At 42.1% G+C, this 17,363-nt stretch overlaps 2 protein-coding genes across 11 annotated transcripts in view; one reads left to right on the top strand and one right to left on the bottom strand.

Moving 5' to 3' along the window:
* The window catches only part of VPS35L (VPS35 endosomal protein sorting factor like), a 120,052-nt gene that overhangs the window by 23,627 nt on the left and 79,062 nt on the right, over window positions 1-17,363 (bottom strand). For 3 of the 4 annotated variants that reach the window (XM_082362426.1, XM_082362424.1, XM_082362425.1), the window contains exons 25-27: window positions 16,586-16,663; window positions 15,643-15,757; window positions 9-148 (exon numbers count right to left, since the gene is read on the bottom strand). In XM_082362426.1, coding sequence (XP_082218552.1) covers window positions 9-148; window positions 15,643-15,757; window positions 16,586-16,663 — 333 coding nt within the window. Of the gene's footprint in view, window positions 1-8; window positions 149-4,095; window positions 4,212-15,642; window positions 15,758-16,585; window positions 16,664-17,363 lie in introns of all 4 variants that reach the window. The other variant, XR_014236094.1, reaches the window with a different exon arrangement.
* The window catches only part of KNOP1 (lysine rich nucleolar protein 1), a 61,834-nt gene that overhangs the window by 42,061 nt on the left and 2,410 nt on the right, over window positions 1-17,363 (top strand). For 3 of the 7 annotated variants that reach the window (XR_014236109.1, XR_014236110.1, XR_014236112.1), the window contains one exon: window positions 4,876-4,980. The exons of the other annotated variants lie outside the window; for them this stretch is intronic. The gene's annotated coding sequence lies outside the window, so the exon portion shown is untranslated. The remainder of the gene's footprint in view (window positions 1-4,875; window positions 4,981-17,363) is intronic. 7 annotated transcript variants of the gene reach the window in all.

The following is a 17,363-nucleotide window of genomic DNA, read 5'->3' as shown; positions in this document are numbered from 1 at the left end:
AAACGTACCGGAACTATTAATAAAGTAGAAAAGAAATTGCAGAGGAATTCCAGGAGGAATGATTCTGAGGGCCGCATCTTTCCATCAATATTAATCATCTTTGGAACTTCTGGAACGAGGCTTATAGCGGCTTTGAAAAAGGCATCAGCTGCAAGACAGAAGAAAAGTCCATGTATGAGAATGCTGAAAAATTCAGCGTCTGCTTTCTTCTTCACACGGCCCGGAAGTCAGGCCACACTGAGGGCTCAAGACAGCTGGCGGGTCCTGGAAGAGGGTTTCTGCACCGTGATCGACTCGTTGGAACGTTCTCTTGAGAGGCTGCTGCCGCCTCCCAGCTCTCCTCTTCCCCCGCTTCCTTTGAGCGATTTGGCTCAGAGAACCTCAAACTGACTTCAGATAATATGTGAAAAAAGCACGTGGCAAACTGTTACAGAGGGCATAGAAGTCACAGTTGCCTGTACTGAAGGCTTCACCTGAACTGGTTCAGTGAACCCTCCGGTTCACCACAGGAGGAAAGTGCTGTCCGCAGCCCACTTCACAGGTGGGAAACGAGGTGTGGAACGAGAAGTGCCCGGTCCTACCACAGGGCCTGTGTTTGCGGGAGGGTCCAGCCGTGGTGGCAGAGCCCAGGCTTAAGCGCTGGTTGGTCTGAATCTACTCTAACGCACACTGTATTTGTTAAGAAACAACAATGGAAATGCCTGAAGGAATGTGCGTGTGCATACATACACACACACACACACACACACACACACACACATACACACATGGCTTTAAAAACTTCTGATTAGGTGACAGTTCCAGAGAATCATTTGGAAAATGAAGATACTTTAAGAAATATGAAATAGACTATAAAACAAGAAGACCTCCAAGGGTGAGAGGGAGGAAGGAAGGGGAGGAGAGAGAGAGAAGGGATGGAGAGGAAGGAGGAGGTGAGAGAGAGGGAACAACAGGAGGACACAGCCGGTGGGGGGAGGAACTAGTGTGTTGGTGGGAGCGTAGATGGAGAGGGAGGAGGAGAGTTCTTTCTAGAACTGCCAAAGTACTAACCATGAGAAAGAGCCTCAGGGTCAAAACAGATAGAACACTGACCTGGCAAACGAAATTTTAAACTACCCGACAAGATCAAACGTTTACATGGTTCAAATACACTTCCACTCCGCAACGGCTTGCAGTGATGCACTCAGAACAGTGCTCTGGTCTGCAGCGCCCTGAGTTAAAACCAGAAGCCCCTCCAGCACAGCAGAGGAGCAGATGCAACAACAAACGCCCACAGCCCAAAACAGAGGCTGGCCCTTAACGAGAAGAGTCTGCGACTGAAGCTGGAGAGTGGGGTAGTGCCTTCTCTTCCTTCTTCAAAAGAAAAAAGCACCGTATGGAGAGACACTGATATCAGGGTTTACTACATAAAGTTACCTCTACTCCAGGAGCTTTCCTCCCAGGACCCCGAACTCACACCCGTACCACATTTCACCTAAGCAAAGTTATTAAGCGCCAACTGTGAACCGGCACTCTCCCGGGCACTGTGGGCACGCATGGGAAAACAGAGGGGGCAAGAGTTGACAACATAAGTGTGGGGATGAGCCCAACGTGATCACACGAATTAGTACCTATCTGCTGGGAGCCTGTCGTATGTTCTGCTCTAAGGGGGACACGAAGCAGCTGACCTTGTCTTGATACAGGGGCTCTGGTAAATAAACCTCCCAGAAAGAGTCAGAAGCTGCAGGGTCTTCTGTCTTGGCCTACAGACAGTAGTAAATGGCACTATTCATGGAAACCAGAGGAACTCCTAGGTGAGAGTAGCCCAGGGATGGTAAAAGACTGAGCTGAGCAGAGTTCAAAGGCCATCACCAGCACTGAGCAACACAATCAGATTTGTGTTGTTTAAAAGAAACACAAGTCTACAAATGACAGATATGATTAGGGGTTTATATCCAGAATACACAAAGAAATGCTACAACAATGAAAAAAACAACTAGCCTGACTAAAGGTTACCCTGAATAGACATTTCTCCAAAGAAAATACACAAATGGACATCAAGCATATGAAAAGATGCTCAACATCATTCATCATGAGAGAAATGCAAATCAAAGCCACCATGAGAGGGGCTTCCCTGGTGGCGCAGTGGTTGAGAATCCGCCTGCCAATGCAGGGGACACAGGTTCCAGCCCCGGTCTGGGAGGATCCCACAGGCCGCGGAGAAACTAAACCCATGCGCCACAACTACTGAGCTCTCGTGCCACAAGTACTGAAGCCCACACACCTAGAGCCCGTGCTCCGCAACAAGAGAAACCACCACAATGAGAAGCCCGCGCACCGCAACAAAGAGTAGCCCCCCTCGCTCACCGCAACTAGAGAAAGCCTGCGTGCAGCAACGAAGACTCAACGCAGCCAAAAATAAATAAATAAAATAAATACATTTATTAAAAAAGAAAAACCACCATGAGATATCATCTCACACCCATGAGAATGGCCACTATGAAAAAAAAAGTAAATAACAAATACTGGCAAAGATCTAAAGAAACTGGAATCTCTGTGTACTGCTGGTGGGAATCTAAACTGGTGCAGTTGCTGTGGAAAATAGCTTGGTTGTTCCTCAAGTTAAACACAGAATTACCATCTGCCAGCAATTCCACTTCTAGGTGTATACCGCAAAGAAATGAAAGCAGGGACTCAAACAGATACTTGTACACGAATGCTCACAGAAGCATTATTGACAAGAGCCAAAAGGTGGAAACAACCCAAGTGTCCATCAAAGAACAGATAAGCAAAACATGGTACGTACATACAAAGGAGTATTACTCAGCCTTAAAAAGGAAGGAAATTCTGACATGTGCTATAAATATGAACGAACCTTGAAAACGTTATGCTAAATGAAATAGGTCAGACAAAAGGACAAACCCTGTCTAACTCCACTGGTATGAGGTAGTCAGAGTGGTCAAATTCAGAGAGATAAAGTAGAATGGGAAGGCGGGAACAGAGGTATTATTTAATGGGTACAGAGTTTCATTCTCTTTGGGATGATGAAAAAGTTCCGGAAATGGATGGTGGTGACGGTTGCACAGCATTGTGAATGTACTTAAAGCCACTGAACTGTACACTCAGAAATGGTTACAATGGTAAATTTTATGTTTTGTAAACTTAATCACAATACAAAAATAAGAAACTGAGCTGAGCCTACCCTTGACCTCACCCCCTAGAGCACAGGCAGGCCTGGACTCCCCAGGTCTGGTGTCTTCCTCCTGGCTCTACAGGCACTGCCTTCCGGTGAAGACATTAAGTCCATTATCAAACAAAGTGAAGAGCCTCTCTCGGCGGAAATTAAAGTTCTGCTCAGAACAACTTGGAAGACCATTTATTTATTCTATTTATGTGTTTGTTACCAAGTGGTCCTGAGAAAAGTGCCTATTATTATGGCTCATTAAAGAGGGACCCACTTTGTGCCGGGTGCCCTGCTCCTCCAGCCACCCTGCTCCGTCCCCATTCCAAAGGAGGGAGCTAAAAGAAACAGTTATTTAAGGGTTGAGGCAGGAAATGTTCCAAAGCAGATTTTTATTTCTATCCTCAGAAGACTTGCCCCATATATAAAATCTTGTCTGGGAGACTTTTCAATTTTGTCTTAGTAATTAGAACTCAAATCCTACTGTGTATGAAAACAGTTTTTCCTCATAGTTTAGAGTTCAGAATAATCATGCCAATATCATATAACATTTTTTTAAAATTGAAGTTGGTTTATAACATTATATGTTTCACGTGTACATTATATTTCTATTTCTATATACCCTACAGCACCTAACACTTTACTTGTGGCTATTAAAAGTCACAGAAGACAATTACAGATAAAATGGGTTACACTGTTTTTTTTAAAAAAGACTTCTAGAAAAAGGAGAACTCAGATTCCAATTCATAAAGACTATTATCCTTGTTCCACTGGGGGAAGGAAAAAGCATGTATCAATCTATGCACTGGCTTCCCCATGCTATGCATTCCTCCTCTTCTGAGGTTTCAAGGAACGGCTAGATTTCTTTGCAATATTCCATCTTAAAAAAAAATTAAAACAAACAAAAAACCCCACTCAAGCCTGGCTGACCTCACCCCAGAGTTCGTTCTGTTTAAGATCCTTTTTCTTGGGATGCTGACTGCTCTGCAGAGAGGCGTCCTGCGGCGGTTCTCCGCACAGTGATCAACACGTCCTTCAGTGCTTCTGGGCGCTGGGTGGGAGACAAACAGCCACAGTAAGAGGGGCTGGGCTACTCTTGGAGACGGTGTTTTCCAAAATTGCTTGAGCATAAGAATCATCAAGATCCTTGTGAAAACACAGGTACCCAGGCCCCCAAACATTGCTGATGGGAATGGAACATGGTAAAGCCGCTCGCAAAATAATTCGGCAGTTCCTCCAATTCTACATGGATGTGACATATATGCGTGCATACACGCAACAATATGGATGACCCTTGAAATCATTATGCTAAATGAGTGGAGCCAGTCATAAAAGATCTGCATTGTAAGATTCCATTTATATGAAATGACTGGAATGGGCAAATCCATCAAAACAAAAAGGAGATTGGTGGCTGTGGGAAGCTTGTGGGAGGGGGAACGGGGAGTGACTGCTTAATGGATTCGGGGTTTTCTTTTGGGGAGGTGGAAATATTCTGTAATTAGTGATGATGATCACACAACTCTGAATATACTAAAAACCACTGAGCTGTACACTTTAAAAGGATGGATTTTATGATACATGAATCATGTCTCAATAAAGCTGTTATTTAAAAAATATATATGGGTTCCCAGGCCCCACCTTAAATGTATTAAACCAGACTATCCACGACAGAGACTCGGAAATCTAACTTTAAAAAAATATTTATCTTTGAATAGGTAACAGAGTCACATGATTTAAAATTCCAAAGGTAACACTCCTCACTCCGATCCCTGGCATCCAGTTTCCCTTCCCAGAGGCAAAGAGGATTACCTGCTGCTTGGGTATGCTTCTAAGTGTACAGAAACAAATACATTTTCCCTTTCTTTCCTTCTCTTTCTGCAGAGTTAATATATGGTAGACACCATTTTGCAACTCCTCCCCCACCACTTAACAACATGTCTTGGAGATTAATCTATCATGCATATAAAGTACATCTTCATTCTCTTTTATAGCTACAAAGTGGAATCTGGTCCATTTCCTTTTTTCTTCCAATTTTTTTTTAAGAGGTAAAAGGCACGTAACATAAAATTTACCATCTTAATCAACTGATCCTTTTTTTTTTTTTTAAACAAGCTTCTCCGGTGAATTTTATGATTCAACAGGTTTGAGAAAAATTGTTCTAAATCCTTCAGCTAAATGCAGAATATGACTTTCCAACAGCAAATGGTACATTCTGAAAGGTTTAATCTGGAGACATTCAGCCAGAAAAAAACAGAGGTAGTCAGTAATAATGAAATTCAGCCAGGGCAGGCTACCTCATCATTTCACATATACAGTGAGTAAGGGCCAGGGAGGCTTGTTAGACCATTATCACAGAACTTTAGATAATTTTCTGTCTGAGATTTCAGGTTTTCCTGTTTCCCAATCTGGGCAGTTTCAAAGGGTCTGCAGAACATGAAAGGAGGATGATATTCTAGAAACCTCAGGACATGAAGAAATCAAACACACCCAAAACACAAAGCCACTAAAACTACAGAATGGTCACCAAGATATATGTCACTAGCAAACCCTGGGAGAAGCTGAAAATAAGGGCTCAGTTGAAGGAACTAAGTAAACTAGGTATGTTGGGATTATCTGGATTACCTATGCTGCCTAGCTACTGTAAACAACTGGGCCAATGGTTCTCCTTAGATGAAGGTATTTTGTATCAACTCAGCTCGATTGGAGAAAAACTGAAAACAACCCGACCATAAGAGACTAGTTAAAGAAATTATTGTACTGCCACACCATAGAAATGATATAGCTAATAAGGAAAATAAGGTACGTTGATATGTTTTGATGTATAATACAGATATCTATGATATGTTAAGTACAAAATGTTATACAACTGCATACATTATGATCTTAGTTTTACAAGAAAAAAAATATATATATATTTAGGTAGATGCATAAAGAAAGGGAGGCAAGATAATGCCAAACTATTAAGTGGAGAGGCCAAGATAAGCAAAAAAAGCAAATTGAAAAACACTAGGGAAGGGCTTCCCTGGTGGCGCAGTGGTTGAGAATCTGCCTGCCAATGCAGGGGACACGGGTTCGAGCCCTGGTCTGGGAAGATCCCACATGCCGCGGAGCAACTGGGCCCGTGAGCCACAACTACTGAGCCTGCGCGTCTGGAGCCTGTGCTCTGCAACAAGAGAGGCTGCGATAGTGAGAGGCCCGCGCACCGCAATGAAGAGTGGCCCCCACTTGCCGCAACTAGAGAAAGCCCTCGCACAGAAATGAAGACCCAACACAGCCAAAAATAAATATAAAAATAAATAAATAAATAAATAAATAAATAAAAAAAATTTAAAAAAAAAAAAAAAACACTAGGGAAGACACATTCCCGTTTCTGAGGTGGAGGGAGTGCGTATTTATGTAAGAATATAGACAGATGGGTAGGAGAGAAGAGCAGAGGAAAGAGGCAGACAGCATATGAGAACGAAAGCGTATTTTTTAACACATATATAGAAGAAAAAAATCAAGAGAAATATACTAACTGTGAACAGTGGATATTTTTTAGAGGTGAGGAGACAGGGTGGATTACTGGTGACTTTATTTGGAGGCTTTTTATTTTCTTTAAGATCTACATTTCTGTATTGTTAGAATTTTTTTCAAATGCGCATGAAATATTAAAATAAAAATTAAGATTTAAATGCGCTCCATACATGATAAAACTCAGATTTAACTGTGATCTCTGAGAGTAAGTTCATCCTTCTGTGTCCTTGGTATTTGTTGATATAGAAGGCGATTCAGTACATGAATCATAAGAGACGGTCAAGAAGTGATAACCCAGACCACCTTCAGAGGTAGCGTTTTATTTTTTAAATAACGCATTAGGTCAGCGCTGATGGAAATCTTTACTACTTGTCAGAGTCATAAACTCCCAGGCTAAACAAGACCTCACAGTAATCCACTCCACCCCATTCCCAGACCTTCAGCCATCATATGCCCTCCTGGACAACTCAGAAGGACAACTGTCCTAATCCAGGGAACTCCAGGAAAGGAAACATCACATTTCTTAAAACAAAATGTCATGAGTGGTTGAAAGACTCCCGTCCCTTGAATATACCTTATTAAAGCAGGGTTCAGGCTACAAGTACTATTCACTCTCTCAAGTTCTATCAACCCCATTGCTAAACATCTTCACCAGTTTTCAACATTTTCCATTAGGTTTGGATTCTATATCTATATAGTGGAAACTACTGTATAAAATGCAACATCAGGGAATAGCCTACTCTAACTTTGTGTTGTGGACTAAATGTTTACCCCCCCACCAATTCATAGGTTAAAATCCTAAACCCCAATGTGATGGTATTAGGAGGTGGGGCCTTTGGGAGGTGATTAGGTCATGAGGGTATAGCCCTCTTGAATAGATTAGTGCCCTTATAAAAGGGACCCCAGAGAGCTCCTTATCCCTTCTGCCATGGGAGGACATAGCAAGAAGACAGTCTGTGAACTGGAAGTCCTCACCAGACACTGAATCCGCCAGTAGCTTGATCTTGGACTTCCAGCCTTTAGAACTGTGAGCAACAAATGTCTGTTGATTAAGCCACCCAGTCTATGGTATTTTTGTTACAGCAGCCCAAAGAGACTAAGGCAGTCTGCCATGAAGATGTGCTGTCACCAAGTGATAGGGGTGTCTTTGGGTAAAGCCTCATAGTCTAAATGGCCAAGTTATTATCCATAAGCAAGTTATTCATAGAGACTCAATACTCTTTATTACTAAAACTGTGTTTTTATAATAGAGCCTGTTATTATAGGAATTAAGTTTGAGGATTTAAGGACCACTATTTTGGTGATTTGTGTATAGAGCAAGATTTAAAGAAATATGAATGCCTAGGGACAATTAAATACCTCATTCATTAAGCTGTCATTGATAACAATTAAGCATTAATCTAACCTTGATTCTGCCACCTGATTTATGCAGAATGTCGACACTTAATGTGGAAAGTCCACTCAGACATACAGACGACTTCTCAGTTTCAGCAGCACCATAAGAGGTACCTGTACGCTCTCCCTCTTTTATCTCTGATCAGCAAGGCCTCTCTCTGAGCCAAGCGTGCTCAGCCCACGTGTCACCTGACTCACATCTCTGGGATACTGCAGGGATGACACACCTTCCTGCCGTCCCTGCAGTAGCTCACAGGAGGTTGTGAAGTTCTTCTGTGGATATTAAGCTTAGATTTCCCTAAGCAGAAAGGATTAGGCATTCCTTATCTTAATTCTGATTGTCTCCTAAATAAGTTTATCTAATGTTCAATCTATAATAATTGGTCTCTAGCAACCACACACACCGAGGGTTAGAAATAAAACACTGGATTATCATTTAGAGGAACTAACCTAACTATAGAGAAGCACAGTGGTGGAGAGAGCACTTGAAGTCACTTATTAGCTAGATGCTCCTGGGCAAGTCATGTCACACCTCTGAGCTTCAGTTTCCTCCTCAGTAACAAGAAGATCAGCCACCCAGCAAATAATATGTACTGAATAAACCTAAACTAAACTGCTTTGCCGGGAATTCAGTTCTCTCAACAATTAGTCTCCAAACTACCTTCCTAACTTGATCTCCCACTCATTCCTTCCAGATGCACCATTTTTCCAGCCTCTAGGCCTTTGCTCTTGCCGTTGCTTAGGCTAGAATGTCCTCTGCCTCACGTCAGCATATATAGATCCCCTTCACCTTCCACGCTTTTCAATTCCACCTCTTTTAAGAAGCATTTTTTTTACTTCCTCTTCCAAGCCAAGGGTCATTTCTCTCTTCCCTAAAATTCCCTGGTACATTTTATGAACATCTTGCATGACATTTATCGTGTGCTGCTTTGAATCACTGTAAACAGATCCGCTGCCCCTTGCTAGCAGGAAGTCCCTGTAAGTGCATTCCTGTTTCAGCACAATGCTCGGCACAGTGGCGTGCATGTAAAAAGTGGCCAAGAATTGCTGGCAGGAGGAAGCAAATCGTAGGCGTTTACAACCATAAGGAGTTCAGTGAACTTAAGGGGGAGACTCACCCCTGCTCCTTTCCTGTGGGTTCTCCATCCCTGCCCTTACCTCCACCAAGGTGGATGGATCATGCGTGTTCAGACATGAATGTGGGCAACAAGCTTCATGCCATCTGCCCACCTGTGAACTGTTACAGCAAAATTAACCTATTGGGTTGGCCAAAAGGTTCATTTGGTTTTTTCCATAAGATGGCTCTAGGAGCACTTACTTGTCTTTAACTTCATTTGAAACAATTTTTTTAGACTGTATTGTGACAGCTGTCATATCAGCTTGCGTTTTAAAAAAATCTTATCAAAACTGGTGAATTTTTATGTAGCTATTTTAATACTGAAGATGGAAGAAAAAAAGCAACGTTTTTGGCATATTATGCTTTATTATTTCAAGAAAGGTAAAAACACAACTGCAACGCAAAGAAAGATTTGTGCAGTGTATGGAGAAGGTGCTGTGACTGATCCAACATGTCAAAAGTGGTTTGCAAAGTTTCGTACTGGAGATTTCTCGCTGGACAATGCTCCACGGTCAGGTAGACCAGTTGAAGTTGACAGTGATCAAATCAAGACATTAACTGAGAACAATCAACGTTATACTACGCGGGAGATAGCCGACATACTCAAAATATCCAAATCAAGCACTAAAAGTCATTTGCGCCAACTTGATTATGTGAATCGCTTTGATATTTGGCTTCCACATAAGTTAAGTGAAAAAAACCTTCTTAACCGTATTTCCGCATGTGATTCTCTACTTAAATGTTACAAAAACATTCTGTTTTTAAAACAAATTGTGATGGGCGATGAAAAGTGGATACTGTACAATAATGTGGAATGGAAGAGATCGTGGGGCAAGTGAAATGAACCATCACCAAGCACACCAAAGGCCGGTCTTCATCCAAAGAAGGTGATGTTGTTTATACGGTGGGATTAGACGGGAGTCCTCTATTATGAGCTCCTTCTGGAAAGCGAGATGATTAATTCCAACAAGTACTGCTCCCAATTAGACCAACTGAAAGCAGCACACGACGAAAAGCATCCGGAATTAGTCAACAGAAAACGCAAAATCTTCCATCAGGATAACGTAAGACCGCGTGTTTCTTTGATGACCAGGCAAAAACTGTTACAGCTTGGCTGGGCAGTTCTGATTCATTCACCATATTCACCAGACATTGCACCTTTGGATTTCCATTTATTTCGGTCTTTACAAAATTCTCTTAATGGAAAAAATTTCAATTCCCTGGAAGACTGTAAAAGGCACCTGGAAGAGTTCTTTGCTCAAAAAGATAAAAAGTTTTGAGAAGATGGAATTATGAAGTTGCCTGAAGGATGGCAGAAGGTAGTGAAACAAAACGGTGAATACATTGCTCAATAAAGTTCTTGGTAAAAATGAAAAATGTGTCTTTTATTTTTACTTAAAAAACCGAAGGAACTGTTTGGCCAATCCAATACTTTGTCCATAATCACCAGAGAGGCCTCAAGGTTTGAGAAAAGTCACATCAATCACATTCTTCAGAAGATGGTTTGTCAACAGAACAAGTAAATATGACCTTAAGCATAAACCCCAAAGACTTAGTAAGTGGATAGAGACCATTTTTCTCCATCACAAGCTACTCCTTACTCTCCAAAAGGAGGAAATACAAAATTATTTTTCTCCTCCATTCTACTGCCCTGGCCTCCTCCATCAGCAGTAACAGTTCACGGCAGCCAGTGGGCTTCATAATAGCAGGCTTTAGCCTTTCTTCTGGGCGCCCCCGTGTTCCTCACAAATCAAACCAGCACAACAGCTCCAGGTAACGTGTCTATGAGCCTCGGCATATGTTTGAACCTACCTTGTTTCCTTTTTTCTATAAATAGGAAAATCAATTATTTAAAACCTACCAAGAGGACTTTGATGAGACTCTTCTGAACACTTAGGTTGCTTAGGAGTTAGGTCCCTACCATGAAAGGTTTGGTACCATTTTACATTCATCAATATTATAAAGAGTTATCAACCACTATTATCATGTGGTACCATTCATTCCTTAAACATTTACTGAGCACCCATGCGTCAGGCAATGTGCCAGGAGACAGGCACAGCACAGTGACTAAGACAGATGAGACCTCATGGAGCTGACACTCTTCAGGGGAGAGAAGCAGACAATTCTGTACACATTTACTTGTTAAACAACAATGGTGATAAGTACAATGAAGGAAAAGTGCATAGTGTGAGGATACTATGTCTTACAGGAGAACCTGATCTAACTTTTGTTTGGGGCTTTTCCTTAAGACATGGCTTGGGAGCACAGCTCTCCAAGATGAAGATGCAAAAAATAAGTAAAAGAAAGTACATTTTTAAAGGAGGGGAACCAAGGGTGGAAAGCGGTGGGGGGTAGTGGTGGTGTGATGAATTGGGAGACTGGGATTGACATGTATACACTGATGTGTATAAAATGGATGACTAATAAGAACCTGCTGTATACAAAAATTTAATTTAATTTAATTTTAAAAAAGGGGGGGAAATAGGTAGAATCTAAAAAACAAAACAAATGAACAAACATAAAAGAGAAAGTTTGAGTCAAACATAAAAGATAAACAGGTGGTTGCCAGAGAGGAAGAGGGAGGGGGAAGGAGAGAAATAGGTGAGGGAGATTAAGAGGTACAACCTCCCAGATGCAAAGTAAATGAGTCACGGGTATGAAATACACAGTGTAGGGAATACAGTCAATAACGATGTAATATCTTTATATGGTGTCATATCATAACTAGACTTATGACGGTGATCATTTTGAAATGTAGAGAAATGTCAGATCACTACATTGTGTTACAGGTCAATTATACTTCAAGAAAACCAAACAAACTCCTAGAAAAATAGGTCAGATTTGTGGTTACCAGAGGTGAGGGACGGGGGGGTAGGAATTGGATGAAGGCAGTAAAAAGGAATAAACTTCCACTTATAAGATAACTAAGTACCAGGGATGTAATGTACAACATGATAAATATAATGAACACTGCTGTATGTTATATATGAAAGTTAAGAGAGTAAATCCTAAGAGTTCTCATCACAAGGAAAAGGTACTTCTTAAAATTTCTTTAACTTTGTACCTATATGAGATGATGGACATTGACTAAACTTAACTGTGGTCATCAGTTCATGCTGTATGTAAGTCAAATCATTATGCTGTACACCTTAAACTTATACAGCACTGTATGTCATATCTCAATAAAACTGGAAGAAGAAAAATTTTTCAAATAAAAGGAGGGGAAAAGAATTCTGTAGGAGGGAAAAGCACTATTATTAATGATAAGAACAAAAACCGTTCTTTTTACCACTATTTTGCTTTAATTGTTCTCACTATTGTTTCATCTTCAGAGGAACTAAAGATCTGTTTTTTTCAGGATACTTCAGCAGGTTTATCTTGAACTGAAGATCAGCTTTCCTGCAGATTTTCCAAGGTTCTGAGTATGAGAACTGGCTTTCAGAACTCTGAGACTGCAGAGCTGCATTGTCTACAGTTAGCTCCTGAACTCCAAGGCATACTTTCATCTTTTGAGAGACAGTTACACTAAGTTAATATTTACTGAGTCGCTACTGTGCACCAGTGGGCCGAGTGCTCCCAGTATGTTATCTAATTTAATCCACCACAGACAGGAACCACTGCCATCATCTCCACTTTACAGATGGAAAAACTGAGGCACCATATGGCCAATTTGTCCAAGGGCATCCAACTCACAAGTAGCAGAATCAGGATTGGGACCACTGCATTCAGAAGACGTGAAACTCACCATTCATTAGGGCCTTATTCCTAACACATCATGTAATCTCACACGTCCATGCCTTTGCTCAGGCCATCTCCTCTACCTGGAAGGCCAACTATTCCTTCTCCCCTTCCCCATAGCCCTTCCCTGATAAACAAATGCTCTTCTTTCAAGACCCACCTTTAACATTACTTCCGTTGTAAAACATCTTCCTTTCTGAGGTTAGAAACTGTAAAGATAAAGGAACCAAGATAAAAATAAAGGGGAAGGAATCTGCTCTTGCTGTGGCCTGGTGGTAACCTTCCAGAAAGAACCACTGACAAACAAGGGCAAGGAGCTATCCAGTGACAGTGAAGAGGCATCTCTGGGCCACATCTAGGTCAGAAGCACTGGATCAAACAACTGATTTGCAAGTCCTTCATTTCTCCTAAATATCTGGGGCAATGGGTGACCCTAGACCAAATCCCCGCATGATCCAGTCTACACGCTGAGCCAGTGTGTCCAAAGGACCAGAACTGGGCCTCCCCATAATAAGCCTTCGTCAGCATTCCACGGTGGCCTGGCTGCGAGTTCAATGGGAGTTTACTTGTTGGGCTGAGCCAGCCCTGGCAAAGCCACAGCCTGATAAAGAAGATACAGCCGAGGCTGGATCAAGGGAGGCTAGAAAATGAATAGCGGGGAGGGGATGTTTTATAACCAGCTGAGAGGGGGGACGTTTAAGGAGGCAAACAAACCAAAGTGGCCCACTTCCACAAGCTTCATTTAATTTATATTTAGCCTTCCATTCTCAGTAATTGAATGTATTATTTATTTTGGCCAGCAACTGCTGCATGTGGCCTTCGGAAAAACAACAACAGCCTTTTACGGTTTAGCACCACAGCACTTAGAGACTTGAGCAAAATCATCAGATAAATTATCAAGCATGAAGTGGACTCCACATTCCTGCCCGCCCTGCTGCAGCTCAAAGTGCAGGGGAGGCAGAGGAGGAGTCCAGAGCCCTAACACAGGGGGCGCTGACTGCCCACACCCGGGTACCAGTCTGCTCTGATGCTACTTATCTCTGGGTGTGGACCGAGGGCATCCCAGCAGGGAAACTGTCATTCCCAGCTCTCCTCCAACAGTTCTTGGGAGCAGCAAATCTTTATTTAGCTTAAGAATTTGTTTTGCTTTTTTGAAAACAAAAAACAGCATGAAGCAAGTTGGGAGAAGAAAGATCTAGGCTTGCAGGGCCTCCACGTGCAGCTCACAGCTCTGGTATCTGCAGCTCACAACCCATTCTTAATGTTACAGGTGACAACAAACTCAGGGATCCCCACATGGGTCTACTACTCCTGAACTTTTTAAGAGGGAACCAGTTTATAAGATTTAAAATTTCCTAACATTAATTTAATCTAATTAATTAAGCTAATCTAATCTTCATTTTGCACATCACTGGGGTTTTGGCAGTGGCCGTTAATTTTTGTTTTGTTTCCTGCAAACCCATCATCCTTAGCAAAGCAGGCACTAGGAGAAAGTTCCATGTTTACTGACAAATAATGAGGACATACCTGCTCTTGTGGGACTTGCAGTCCTCGTGGGGAAAGGGGGTGTCCAGACAATAAGTAAACAAACACACACAGTAGGAAAGCATCAGAACAAGGTAAATGCAATGAGGACAAGAGGAGGATGGCACAAGCGTGACTGGGGAGATGCAGCTTCTTTAGCTAGAGTGGACAGGAAAGGACCCTGGAAGAGGTGAGGCTTGATTCTCATCTCTGGCCTAGTAATTTTAAAAAATGCAAATATCTGGGGGTGAGATCATTCTAGAAAGAGGGAACAGCAAGTGCAAAGGCTCTGAACTGGAAGACAGCTTAGTATGTTCAAAGAACAGAAAAAAGCCGGTGTGGCTAAAGCGTGGTGTAAGATGAGGACAGAAGGCCGGAAGGCACCAGACCACATAGGGACTTCAGCCAAGGCGTCTGGTTTAATCCCAAATGCGCTGGGAGGCTACTAGAGCGCCCAGGAGTCTACAGCAAAACCAAGCAGAGATTGAAAAGGTTCCTGTATAGCAATCATGTTTGAAGACTTTGGTGACACCGAGGCCTCAGTGGGAAGGACCCCAGCTTCCCACAGCGCTAACCCACCCACCAACGCACCCTTTGCTGACGTCCTTCCCTTCCCGGTCTCCCCTCCCCCTCACCCTACTGACACTCACTGGGATCGCCTCCTAAATAACCACTCGCATGATCCTGGTTCCAGGAGAGCTCTGTACCTCGTACAGAAACGGGTCTTGGGCAGAAATTTTTATACCTAATAGCAAGCTGTAGAGTCTTCATTCTCTACTGATTAGACTCTACACCTGTATCTCTGGGGTTTTAAACAAATGAACATTGAAAACAACAAATAAACTTGAATCTGCTGTGAATAAGCAGTCCTAACTTCTAAAACTCTCTAGGGATGTCTGAGCCACCTGACCTGGCCTGCCTGAGCCAGATTTAGGAAGGTCCTTACAGGAAATTACCCATGCTCTGTAATCTGTCTGACTCTATAAATGTGTGTGTGTCCGAGGTGCTTCCTACTAAAGAAACAGATTTAAAACTCATCACTTGTTGATCACTTCTTTCTTTCTTTCCTCCTTAAAGGATTCTCTCTACACACTCACACACAGACATATCCACATACTGCTGAGTCCGCTTTCCTAAGGAGCCAGGAAGTGTCTGAGAGCAGAGGACAGGAGAGAGTGAGTGATGGGCTCACCTTGGGAGAGGCACAGGTTGGCCAAGGCCACCTGACCAGAATGCAGGTAGAGGTTGAGGCGGCTGAAGATTCCCACCAGGGAGGGAATGGTAATGAAGCAGTAGGCGACGCAGGCCTAGAAGAAAGGGGAGAAACGGCAGGTTACATGGCAATGCCATCACAATGGATTAATACTCTTGTTTTCATGCACCATATATTTTCAAGTAAAAACGCTAAAATAATTAATCTCCCCATTAGGAACCCCAATTTCTCCCCCTTGCTTCTGCTGTATCTGCCTCTTTGGGAGAAGGGAGAGGGGCAACCAAGGAGAGTAATGGTGTATGAAAAATAAATCCTCATCCATCATCGCAGGAAGTAAATAGATAACACCTAATACTGATAAGTTAAAGAAGCGGCTGTTAAAACCAATTAGTTAAAAGATACATAGGTAATTTGAAGAAGAAATTGCTAAAAAGAGTTTGAGGTGGTTGACTCTGAGGAGAGAGGTATATGGTGAGAAAGGGCAGGGCCGGGATGCTTATTTTTCACTGTAATTTTTTTAGTATGATTTTTTTTTAAAGCATGGATAGGTATCGCTTTGATAATATTTTGAGCAGCATACTCAAGAAACAAATTTCTTTCGAAGTTGGGAATTTATCAAGAGGGAAAAAAGGTACTAGGCCTTCCAGTTACAGGCACAAGCCAGAGATAGTTCAGCTGGCACACAAAATTGCAAATCCATTTCTCAACCACCTCCCCATAACATGTATCAAAATTCAGACTCCTTTGATCATTTCTTTTGAAAGCATTAAGAAAATTGATCAGTCAGAGATATGCAAGGAAAAATCCAGAAAATCAATACTAAACCACCCTTAATCATTTTCTGGGAATAGCAATTCAGAAACTTGCAAAAGAAACAGCCCACTGGAGTTCAAAGTCTGTGAGTCTTATCTTTAGAACATACCCGGACAAATGCAGCCGTCTTTCTGGAATGATTTCCTTTCATTACTTTTCTTGTTTCCATTGCCAACCAGTTCACACTCTAGATTAATCAGTAAAATAGAAATGGGAATGAAATGATGGCTGATTCAGATTAACATCTTCCAGAGAGATTTGGACATTAACTGCATACAAGTCAATGAAAACAAGCTAAACGGAACCAAGACGAGTTAGCACCAAACCCTGAAATGGCAAAGGGGTCATCAGGCCAGATTCAATCTCGGCTTGAGCAAACATCTCCAAGGGACACTCGCTGAGTTAAGTCATGCCTATCAACCGGCGTAATAAATGACCATTTTCTGGTTTAATGAGTAGCTAGGGTTCACTTATTCCATTTCCAGAAATCCCACACACTAAGCTTAAGATCTTAGAGATCTTAACAGAAACCTCCAAAACCGGACGCAGACCATACAAAGTAGCTCTGCAACACTAACAATAACCATAAGAACAGTATAATAGCAGCCACAACATCACTTATAGAAAATCAGGTGCTGTTCTAGGAGCTATACGTTCCTAGTTCATTTAATCCTTATAAGTCTCTATATTTAGGTCTGAAGTTTAGTAATGCTACAAAATCTGATAACCAGCAGACAAATACATAAAAAGGTTGTTTTCCTTGAATTTACACGAAGCAATTCAAGGACCTTAGGGAATCTTTACACAAATATAAAAAGTTTGGACCTATGGTTCCCAAACTGTATACCATGACACCCCAGGGTGTGGCAGCAAAATCACAGGGGCAC

The sequence above is a fragment of the Balaenoptera borealis genome (genome assembly GCF_965194805.1).
Source record: "Balaenoptera borealis genome assembly, chromosome: 16".
NCBI classification, from domain to species: domain Eukaryota; kingdom Metazoa; phylum Chordata; class Mammalia; order Artiodactyla; family Balaenopteridae; genus Balaenoptera; species Balaenoptera borealis.
This window is presented reverse-complemented; position numbering and strand designations above follow the sequence as displayed.